General features: G+C 37.2%; 1 protein-coding gene across 1 annotated transcript in view; it reads left to right on the top strand.

The window, feature by feature from the left end:
* Positions 1-12,047, top strand: part of DMD (dystrophin) — a 1,714,964-nt gene that overhangs the window by 272,768 nt on the left and 1,430,149 nt on the right. Inside the window, exon 12 of the mRNA XM_061178407.1 lies at positions 3,022-3,197. Coding sequence (XP_061034390.1) covers positions 3,022-3,197 — 176 coding nt within the window. The remainder of the gene's footprint in view (positions 1-3,021; positions 3,198-12,047) is intronic.

The raw sequence follows: 12,047 nt of genomic DNA, 5'->3' as shown, positions 1-12,047 counted from the left end.
GTATTTTTCATATGGAACTCACCTTGTCTCACAATTATTTGTGTGGTTGTCACCTTCACTACTATACTGTGAGATCTCTAAAAATAGGGATTCCATTGTATTTGTTTCTGGATGTCCTGTAGTGACACATATTGAATAGATGTTAGAATTTAATTGAAACATTATGATTCAGCTGCTGAATAACTTATGCAGTTTTAGATTGCTTTAACTGAATATGATGTCCAAAGTCAGAAAATCTAGGTTTTGGAGCACCCGATTAAATCTAGTTCTAGCAAGTACCTGGTATTATAGAACTTGGAAATAAGATTTATTGGAGTCATGATTATCAAAGCTTCAGGCCTTTAAGACTGTCAGGTGGAAACAATACTCACCTTACTCTTTGTTGGTTCAGGGTTCAAAACAAATTTTATTTATTTATTTATTCAGGCCATGCAGCACAGCTTGTGGGATCTTAGTACCCAGACAAGGGATTGAACCCATGCCCCCTGCAGTGGAAGCACAGAGTCCTAACCGCTGGACTGCCAGGAAATTCCCGAAACAAATTTTAAATGAATGAAGTCATAATAATGCAGGCTTCCACTAGGTGTAAAGATCTTTGCCAATGGGAAAATTTGATGCCATACTCAGGAAGGAGTTGTCTGCCTCTGGAAGTAGTGAATCCTGTAGTAAGGAGGAGGTTATACTCAGTGACCTCCATAATCCCTTCCTGTCTATATTTTTAATGATTCTAACACATAATTAAGTGTTTACAGTCAATAACTAAAAGTGATGGGAAAATTTAGTACATGACCAATTGTTTTTTATTCTGGAGTAGGTTTTGAAAGTAATTATTAATTTGTCATATATAATGAATTATACCCTATATTTACAGGGTCAATGCACAGATGTTTTCTTATTTCTGTATCCCAAAGGAAATGAAGTAGTAGTTTCAAATACAGTATAGTGATGATTATAGTATAGAACAATTACAGATCCACGTCTGCTATAATTTTATTAAAAAATATTGTTTTTTCTTTCTTATAAGGTTTGCTATATTCTTAAATGTCTCTTCGTAGTATATAATGTTGCCATTTCTCTTTACCTTCCGTGGGCACATCTATCCAATTTCATAATAAGTATCAATTAGAAGATATTATAACATTTTAGAAATTAATTTCACAGCCAAATATTCAGTAGCACAAATATTCCATAACATTAGATATAACTGCAAAAAAGTAGCTTTGTATTTTCAGAATCTCTGCATTCTGGTGCCTGCACATATAAAAGTAGAAATTTTCCACCTGAACAATATTTTCTTCAAGCCATGATTGTATGCAAAAACAATTTGCCCATGGTTAAAAAAAATGTTACTCTGAAAAAATTAAATGCTCTTGGAATCCTACTTAAAAAGTCTGTGTTCCTTTTGGTTAAAGGTAGAATTAATTTGATCATGTAATTGTCATTTTGTGTTGAGTTCAGTTAGGTTTGAGGTTATATCTTAAGCATTTTTAAAAACTATGTTACCTTCTGCTTTCATTTTGGCATAACTTGTCAATGGACTATATAATTATAGTTTGAAGCTCAGTGCTTGATTCTGAATAATGAATCTATGGAGATCTTAGAGAAGATAAAACCTGTGCTTGACACATGTAGAAACTTGATATCTCTTAATGTCTTTTTTTTTTAAACTATTTAGGCTACCTAAATGGATGTCCCTAAGGCCTTGGCATATGTAAAGATGTGGCTTGCACAAAGGGTAGCACCTTCAAAATGTATTTGTCAAGAGCAATTTTTACATAAGACACCATGACAAAGGATTTCATTACTACATGTCAATTCCTATTTGGAAGCTGAAATCAGAAGATCATGAGGCTTCCCTGCTTTCTTCCCACTGAGGGAATCGGTCATCATGTGTGAGGCAGGGAGGTTCCCTCAAACCTCTTCCTTATCTCTTGGCAAATTCAGGAAAATCAGTAAAACTAATCTTGGCCCCAACCAGATCCTTGACTGTGTGTGTATTTAGTACCTATAAGTGGATCCAAAGCAGGCCTGTTTTGGTGTCCATGGAAATAGATCTTCCGAAAAATTTGGCTTACTGGAAGAGTAATGATTAACATCACAAGAGGTAACTTTTTAGTCTTAATAACTGGAGGACTGTGAGACAGAATTGGTGGTTAAGGCAAGAGGATGTCTCACCGTTTTGTGACTCGTCTGTCTGGTAATGCCTGTGTACTGAGGGAATGGCCTCTCACGACTTGGGTCACAAATCGTATCATTTCAAAGAGTGATGATCTATGTCTAAAAAAAAATCTTTGTAAAGTCTGAACACAAAGTTAGTGTGATTCTAAACCAAGAAGAATCGAACGCTAACTTTGGATACTCAAATATTTTAACAGATTGACTAATTTAAATCAAACAAGTGTAGCGTGCTTTTTAATACTCGAATAACATTCAGCTTAAATGTATTTCTGGACTAATAGGCACTTTATATTAATCTTTTATTGTACTTTTAAAGGGCATATCACTTATTTGATTAAAAAGTCATTTATTACACACTTCAAAGAATTTTGTCTAAAAATTTATAGACTATAAATAATTATATTTATGAAAACCAAAGATGCATTCAATGCACTATTTAATAAACATAGACAATGTGCCAGGCAATGGAATTAGTGCTGGAATACCTTAGCAAAATTTACATTAGTGTTGTAAACACTTTAAACAGCATGTCTAATTAAATGACAGAATGACACCCTAAGTTTTCCTCCTTTGCCCCAGTTATTTCCCATAGCTTGACCAATAAATTGAAGAGGCGCTAAGTTTACTTCTGGTTTTGAGATTACTTTCCTTTGTGATTTCAGTCAACATAACTTAAGTCAGATAAAACAATTTGATTTGGGTTCAATATGGTGCTATTTTGATCTGAAGGTCAATTTACCAACAAACAGGAACGGTTTCTCATTATTTTCCTTCACCAATCCAAGCAGTCTTTACTGAAGTCTTTCAAGCAGTGTGTGACCTCTGTTTCAATACTTCTTGCAGATTTCACAGGCTGTCACCACCACTCAGCCATCACTAACACAGACAACTGTAATGGAAACGGTAACTATGGTGACCACAAGGGAACAAATCCTGGTAAAGCATGCCCAAGAGGAACTCCCACCACCACCTCCCCAAAAGAAGAGGCAGATTATTGTGGATTCCGAAATTAGGAAAAGGTGAGAAGCTTTTGCTCATGGCTTTATCCTCAAGCAAAGAGTAATTGTTAAGCAGGAAAACTCATTTACAGCTATTTTGATGGCAGTGTTTTTACTTAAACAATATTTCCAGAAGCCTCGGGTGCCTATACTGTCAGTTAAGTTAGTGAGAAAAATTATGAAGTAAGTTTTAAAATTTCCCCCAAGCAATCCCTATCCCAACAAAAGCAGAATGCTTAATGGAAATACTATTTTCTGGATTGAAAGAAGAAACCACAAGTGATGGATGCCTTTTATCCTGAAAGTTTCCTTTTTTCTTATCAAGAACCTGCTTGTTCAGTGCCTACTTTTGCATTAAATGCCTTTTTCCAGTAATGGAAAGGACATTTTCATGAAGAAGAGATACACCTATAATAGACACGATCCATTCTGTTAGTTTACGAGAACATAATGTCTCAATCTGCGTGTCCTAAATCAGGAGTAATTACAGAACAGATTTCCTGTTCTTTGATATTTATAAAGTCTTATCTTGAAGGTGTTAGAATTTTTAACTGAGCTTTTTGTGGATATTCTCAACTAGACATTGTAGATAAGTTAGGTATTATGTAAATCAGTAGATATATTAAAATGATGGGAATAAAATTTCATAAATGCAAAAGCTAGCATGAAAATCATAAAAATGGTACAATTTCCTTTTCATGCCAGTTATTATAATTCTAAGATTAAGAAAGAACATTAAAACCTGCCCTAACGTTTCTAAGCAGCATGTGCTTGGGAGCACATGGAACACTTGACATTAGAATTTGTGTATACAAGGGTAGGGAAGCATAAGAAGAACATATACCCAAAAATAGCACGTCCGATGTTTTAGGCAAAGGAAGAAACACCTAGAAAAGTTTTCAAGTACATCATTTGGGACTTTCAATACTTCCCTGTTAATCCGTGACTTTTAACCTACTTTCATAATTCCACCGTAGACCACGGGGCTTTTCTCCCTGGTTGGAGCTCCTTGGCTGAGTGAACCCTCTCGTTCAGGGCTCAGCAAACGGAAGCCTGCGGGCTCAATCCAGCCTGCTGCCAGTTTTTGTAGGGCTCATGAGCTGAGAACTGTTTTTTACATTTTTAAGTGGTTGAAAATAATCAAAAGAAGAATATTTCATGACATGTGAAAATTTCTGAAATTCAAAGGTCAGTGTGCACAAATAAGGTTTTATCAAAACAAAGTCAGACTCATTCACCTATGCATCATCCTTGGTTGCTTTCACATTAGAAAGGCAGGGTTGGGTAGTTGTCAGAGAGACTATATGACCTACGAATCCCCAAATATTTACTGTCTGGCCATTTACAGGAAAAGTTTACTGAGCCTTGTTCCAGTCAAATGGTTCTCAGAATCTTTGAATATTGGCATTCTGTTTGGGGCAGCAACTTCCAAGAACTCTACTCATTATAGTGGTTGAAATTTTAACATTCATTGATGGAGAAAGAATGTGACAGCAAAAATAAATCAGTAAAGCTCTTAATGAATTTGCTTTTTATTAATCCTAAGAGCATGGCGATTAATTTGATGCCTTGTTAAATATATGTCTACAGACAATGCCTAGTGGGCACATGGATTTATGGATCCTTTGCAACAACCTAACAGCTCTCCAACAAGTTTCCAAGCAGAGCAATATGGAGACCTAGTTGATCTACCCCCTAATATGTTCGGGACCCTTCTAATACAGATATTAACAGAGCAATTTGATTCCTATCAGTCTGTGTCTTCAAAAGCTTATTCTTGGCTCCTGTTTGGAGAATGTATTTGGTTAGGAAAAATGTGTTCTGAGTACTTTTTTGTTTTCAAGAAAGTGTGACTAGTGGTGAAATATTTTGTCTCCTAAATTCTGTTTGTATCATATGCTCTCAGCAGTTTTTGTAAGTGCTTGGAAGGAGATGTTCAATTGGGAACATAAAGAATATATTACTTAAATAAAAGCTAACACTTATTGAGGATTTTATTATGCATTCAGCACTAGATTAAATGCTTTGTCTGCATAGCTCATTTATTCTTCCCACTAACCCTCCCAAATAGGTATGGCTATTATTACTATTACGCACAGCTTCAGAGTGCCTGAGCCAGGATTTCAGCTGAGGTGACCTGACTACAGAACCTGGACTGTGTAGGAAAATGTTTCTTTTGTAGATAAATGACAAAGGTGATCTTATGTCTTGGTTTGCCTGAATCATCCCAAATTACACCTTTTGTCCCAGCATAATTATATAAAGCACCAACTTTCACTCTCAGATGTATCCTGATTTGGACAGTAGGGTAACATGGACACTCTGTGTAAGACTCTAGATTGATAACTTTAGACTGAACAAAGAGAGCAAATGAGCAAGCATTTAGGAGCAATTAAATCCAGTAAGTGATAATTGTCTGCAGGATGGAATTTGGTTAAAATACTATAATGGTTCCGGAGGCGTCATGCAAACATGACTGAAAACATCATGGTGGCTAGTGATTCTCTCTTGTCCCAGGTGAGAACTGCTAGTGTTTAACTGTCAAGACTGTAGTCTTGGCAATCTATTGGGTGCTGATTTTTAAAAAATGATCCCTTTTTTCAGCTTCTCTGACACACTACTGGTTCTACTCCTACTACTCTTTATCTGACTTGCTTTCTTCCTTTTGCCTAAGTCCTATGGTACTATCTCATAAATTCAAATCTTTTTTGCCCTTCTGACTTCTTTATCTGAATTATCTCCTCTCATTGATTCAAGTCTGGCTCTAAATGAGTGACTCCCAAATTTCATAGCTCTATATCTGACTCCCTCAAATTTCACTTTTATGTCTCTAAATCTATCATCTGCATCCAGGCAGTGCTTCAATTTTTATTTTCATCAAATGCAAACATTTGTTGCCTCCAATTATCCACACCTAGTTACTCAGACATTGCACACGTATTTTAGTTACTATAACTCATTGACTGTGTGGCTAAAGAAGTAGCAAATATTGGAAAAATCATGGTCTTTGGAATCAGAATTACTCAGGTTTGAAATCTGCCTGTTTTAATTACTAGCTTATGATCCCAGGCAAATTACCTAATATCTGTGCCTCAGATTCAATATCCTCACTTTATTGAACACTATGAGGATTAAGTAAGAAGCATTTAATACAGTTGCCTGTAAGGTAGTAAGAATTCAGTAAATGCAGTAGCTGTTGTTCTTGTTTGCTTATGTGGATGTGGTGGGGGTAGAGGCAGTGGTGGAAGTGGTGGTGGTGATTGAGGTGTTGATGATAGTGAAGGTGATGGTTGGTGGAGAAAGTAGAGATGGTAGTCATGGACTATTGGTGAAAAAAATTCCATAATAAGCATCCTCTCAAGCTTACCAAATGTAACAAAAAATTGCCTTTTCATCTTCCTCTTCAAAACAGAATTTACCACCTGACTTCTCAATTTGTATCAGTTTCTCTTTCCTTTCTCCTTATTTATTATTATTATTACACTATATTATTGGGCAAGTGTCATCATTTTCCAATCATTCTAACTGCCAACGCCATACTCTAAGCCGTATACCTCCCTGGGGCCGGACTTGCCCACCCCCCTATCTGATTAATCTGCCTTAAATTAATATATCTAAAATTGCTTTTATGCTGACCCTCCAGACTTGAGATCCCCATAACTCCAGTTGTCCCCACAGTAAAACACAAACCCCTTCTTGTGGTATAAAATATTTTTCTCCCGCCAGTTTTATGTGTAGCTTCCCTGAAATCTTTCCACTTCATCCAGTACATTACATTCCTTTTTTGCTCTATGCCTCAATGTCACCCACATATATTTTTCTCATCACCAATCCCAACAAAGGAATCCTGTTATCAGATTTTTTATATTTTACTTAGATTCCATATATAGTACCATGCATACAATAAGTAATCAATAAATATTTGTTGAAAGAGTAATAGAGTTCAATTAACTGTGATAACTAAAATTTTATTTTTCAGTAGCATTTAAGAATTCCATCTACTTCTTCATGGAATTGTTTCTAATAATAAACAAATGAACATTCTAATAATCTTTAATGTTCTAATTTTACCCATTAGGATATCATCATTTATTCAAAACTATTAAGGGATTTAAAATTCAGCTTTGTACCACACTATAATTTCTTAATTATCTAAGGTACATTTAGTTGATTCCTTAATAATGATACAATTTCTACATTTGTCATATTTACTGCATAAATTGTCCTCCTTACACTAAGATATACGAAAGTGCTTGATGACCTTGGGTCACAAGGTAATTATTTCTAATAGTAAATTATCCCTGCAGTTCAGTGATATTATTTTACGTATAGGTAATTATCAGAGTATGGAACTCAGAATAGGTTAAAACTGGATCTATTATATAGTAAATTGGGATTTATCGAGGAGATTAGTTACTAATCATATAGCAGTTATTTTAAGAGACTTTTCACAAAAGCATTCATTTACATTTTTGTATCAGCCAGGTGAAAACAATGGCAAATTGAATTGTTTTTTTAAGTAAATGCTATCTCAATAAGGATAATGTTTTTCAGCTATGGTGTTAATAAATGAGTATCTTTTACCTCAAGGGAAGTAGAGAGATGTTTAGAAATACCTAAATTCACCGAGTCTCTTTATCTTCTTCTAGGTAAGCAGACAGTCTTAAGTTTGCTTTCTCTCTCTATGTCCCACATGCTTACTAAATGGTGGAATAAATTACCTAGACAATTATGTACCTGCATAATTATTTTGTTTTCTATTTTTCAGCTTAATTGTGTTTTTTTCCCCTTTTTTATTTTTATTTTTTTTATTTTTTATTTTTTTAAAATATTTATTTATTTATTTATTTTTGGCTGTGTTGGGTCTTCTATTCGAGTTAGGTTTCTGTGCAAGGGCTTTCTCTAGTTGCGTGCGAGGGCTTTCTCTAGTTGCGGCGAGTGGGGGCCACTCTTCATCGCGGTGCGCGGGCCTCTCACTATCGCGGCCTCTCTTGTTGCAGAGCACAGGCTCCAGACGCGCAGGCTCAGTAGTTGTGGCTCACGGGCCTAGTTGCTCTGCAGCATGTGGGATCTTCCCAGACCAGGGCTCGAACCCGTGTCCCCTGCATTGGCAGGCAGGCTCTCAACCACTGCACCACCAGGGAAGCCCTCCCCTTTTTTTAATGTCTACTGCCTGAATGATGTTAATTTATGTCACGTCCTTGGAAGGAAGTTAGATGTGTTAGATAAGACCTGTCTTTTTGCCATTTTATGAGATTAATGCGTAAGCTATTTTTGTTTTAGATATTTATTTTAACTTTGATTCCCAAACTATAATCTGGAAGTTGTAAACTAAAACATTTTAACTTATCCAAAGAATCTAATTAGATGATTAATGTGTCTAAGAGCTAATTTTTTATTTTCTATATGATAAATTGATCCTAATATACTTGGGGTGTTGGACTCAATAATAATATTTTTTTTCCATTGGCACTGCCCAGTAAAATAAAACTTTGCTCCTTTTATCTAAGGAAACTAGACTCTAGACTTGTTCATGGTTACAGGTTAATTGAGGTCCAGAAGGGTTAAGCAACTTGCTTTCAGTTGCAAAATAAGGACTAGTGATGAGTCTCCTAATTTCCATTTCAGTGTTAACAGTTGCAATGCCCTACCTCTTTTTATGTATTACAGTCAAATGACCTTGGTCATAAACTCAAATTTCAGTTTAGAAACTATTTTTGGTGAATAATAGAAACCTTACATACCATCTTCAGATGTTCCGAAAAGATAACCATCCATTTAAGGTTCTTAAAGCTAATTTGTCATATAAGTCAACAATAAGTCAATAAATGTTTTGAAGAATGTAAGAATGTTAATTCTAGAGGCATGCTAAGTGGCCAGAGAACACTTAAAGCAGTGATACTCATAGTGCAGTGCATGAAACAGCAGCATCACTTGGGGACTTGTTAGAAATGCAGACTTGGAGGGCGCTCCCCAAATTTGCTGAATCAGAAACTCTGCAGGCGGGCCCAGGAATCCTTTACAAGCTCTCCAGGTCATTGTTGATAAGCCTTAAAGTTTGAGAACCCTTGACCAAGAACAGTGGTTCTCATACTTTAGCATGTATCAGAATCATCTGCAGGCCTTGTTAAAAGGCAGATTACTGGTCCCCACCAGAGTTTTTGATTCAGTAGGTCTGGGGCAGTGCCTGAGAATCTTAATATCTAACGAGTTCCCAGGCGATGCTGATGTTGCTAGTTCAGGGCCCACATTTTGTAAATCAATGCACTAGAGCGTCATCTTAGTTTCATCCTGACTCTTGCTTCTCATTTCCCCAAACCAGCCCCAATGATAGGAACCATTTACTCCAGACTAGGCTAAGTGATACTACGTAAGATGCCACACAAGGTGATGTCCCTTCTTGTGACACCTCTGGTGCTATATGTTGAAATGATATTTTCATATGCCTGTTTCACCCCCTAGACTCAAAGCTTGCCAGGGCCAGGGTCCATATCTTACTCCCAACCTGTTACGGGACCTTCTGATTTGGGGATGCCCAATACATGTTCCAAATTGAAATGCACTATAATGGAAACTGGTCCTATAAGATGCTACACATAGCTATGGATGTCTAGCTATAGCAGTTTTATGAAAATGTACTCTTCCAGAATGCGAGGCACAAAAGGATGCCAGCTGAGAGGAAGATAGAGCTATATTCCTGGAACCATGACATACAGTTTTGTTTGTTCCCTGAGTGAAGAAAATGGTAGTCACAATTATTCATCTAAAAGAAGAAGCATGGTTGAATGCAAAAATGAGTTGATTTTTAATCAGAAGATGTGAACTACCACTATTTCCTTACTTCTGATTCTTTCCTTTACCCTCTCATAATCTACATGAAATGGTGAAACTGCTCTCAGCAAGGTCACCAGAGAACTCCTTAATTGTCAGCTCCAAAGGTCGCTCTTCAGTTTATCCTTCTTGAACTTTGTGCTGTGCTTGACAGTGGTAATTAGTTCTTTCTTGAAATTTTCCTCTTTCTCGGTTTCTGGGACATTGTTCTCTCCTGTTTCTTTTCTCCTCCTTGCTTTCTGACTATGTCTTCCCGTTCTCCTCTTCCTATCCCTTTCATGTTGGTCTCCAAAAGACTCACATTTTGGCTTTATTTTCTTTTTATGACACTTTCTTTTCCAGGGTGATATCATTTATAATCCTGCTTTTATCAGACACCTATACCTGCTGTTTTCCAAATTAACATCTCTAGCTTAACCTCCTTCCCGATGCTCATACCTATAGCATCCAAATGTTTTTTTGGCATTTCCGCCCGGACTTCTTACAGAAATCACAAATGAAGTTCTGCAGTTTAGACTACTCATCTTTAGAGACTGTCATTCACATCATAGTTCCTAAAAACAGCACCTTCTGGACTTGTGCAGTGTACAACCTGTGCAGCCACTCACAGTGGTCATGATATCTGCCACCTCCCTAAGTCCTTTCAATTCTCTTTAGTGTATTTGTTCCTTTACATCCAGGCTGCCTTCCCCCTAGTTAAGTCTCTGATAGTTTTCTGCATGAAATTCTTAACTGATTTCTCTGCCTCTACGCTCACCCATCTTATCCATACTGTTCACAGCCTCCTGAGGGATATCTTAAAATGCAGTTTTAATTAGATCATTCCTCTGCCCGTGGTTCTTGAAATGCATAGCACAGAAATTCCTTTCTGATCTTTGACTGCCTGACTCTCCAGCTTCTCTCCCTTCTCCCCTACCCATTTTCTTATATGCCAGTGCTACTCAAAATAGTCTGCAAACTGTTTATTACCAGTACACAATGAGATAAAGAGCTGGAGCCAGAATATAAATCAATGCACCGCTTGCTTCCTTTGTCAAGAAAGTTTTGCAATTAAAAAGAAATCAGATGAAATCGTATGCTTCGTGACTTAGTTGATTTATGCTCTAGTGAGTTTTCTTGTCACAGGCTACTAACAGATAGTTCACAGACTGGCCACAAGCTGCATTTCAAATGGCACTGCCCTCTGCTCAGCTTTAATGAACCACCTCTGCTCTCCAAATGCTCTGTATTCCCTCAAACTTCTGTTTCTTTGTACCTACTGTTCTCTCTATTGAAGATTCCCTTTTCCTTACTTTCCCTTTTCCAGCTGCCACATTCCTTTCACCCAACTAACTACTTTCTCTTTCTGGGAAGCTAACCTCCCAGACATTTCTCAGCTTTGACAATCCTTCCATTAAAACACTTGCAGAATTTTATTGTAATTATCTTGTTTTTGCATATTTGTATCTCCAGTAAACTCCTTGAGGGCAGGAGCCATTTATTTGCAACTCTAGACCGACAGCACTTAACCCAGAAGTTAGCCCATTGTAGGTATTCTGTAAATATTCATGGCATATCAAATGGGTATTTGTCAGTCTTGTCAGGAAAACAGAAAACACTCTTGTTGTTTCAGAGAGAGAAATAATACAGAGAATTGTTGAAGGAGGTGATGAAAAGCTGGGAAGCAGCACAGAGGGACAGTGAGGCAACTCAACACACAAGCAGCATCAAGAGGCTGCTCATTTCCCTAGAGCTAGAGGAACACTGCAGGGGGGGTGGTACCAGAGTCCCAAAGTTGGGGCCTTCAAACAGGGACTAGCAGTGTTAGGACTGCCAGGCAAGAGCTTGGACCTGGGGAGGGAGGGACCATCCAGAGGAACCTGAAGCCACAGTGGAGATGAAGCTGCTCTAGAAATGTCAGCAAAAGTGGAGTGTGAAGGAACTTGGCTTTTCTCTTCCTTCCATCCTTTGGTATTCTGCCAGTGCCTCTAATCACAAGCCAGGGGGCAAGCGATGGCAGAAAATGTATATATCCCTCTGGTACAGAGAGGACAAGAGAAA

The sequence above is a fragment of the Eubalaena glacialis genome, chromosome X (genome assembly GCF_028564815.1).
Source record: "Eubalaena glacialis isolate mEubGla1 chromosome X, mEubGla1.1.hap2.+ XY, whole genome shotgun sequence".
NCBI classification, from domain to species: domain Eukaryota; kingdom Metazoa; phylum Chordata; class Mammalia; order Artiodactyla; family Balaenidae; genus Eubalaena; species Eubalaena glacialis.
Note: the sequence above shows the minus strand (reverse complement) of the source record. Positions and strands in the feature narration are given on the sequence as shown.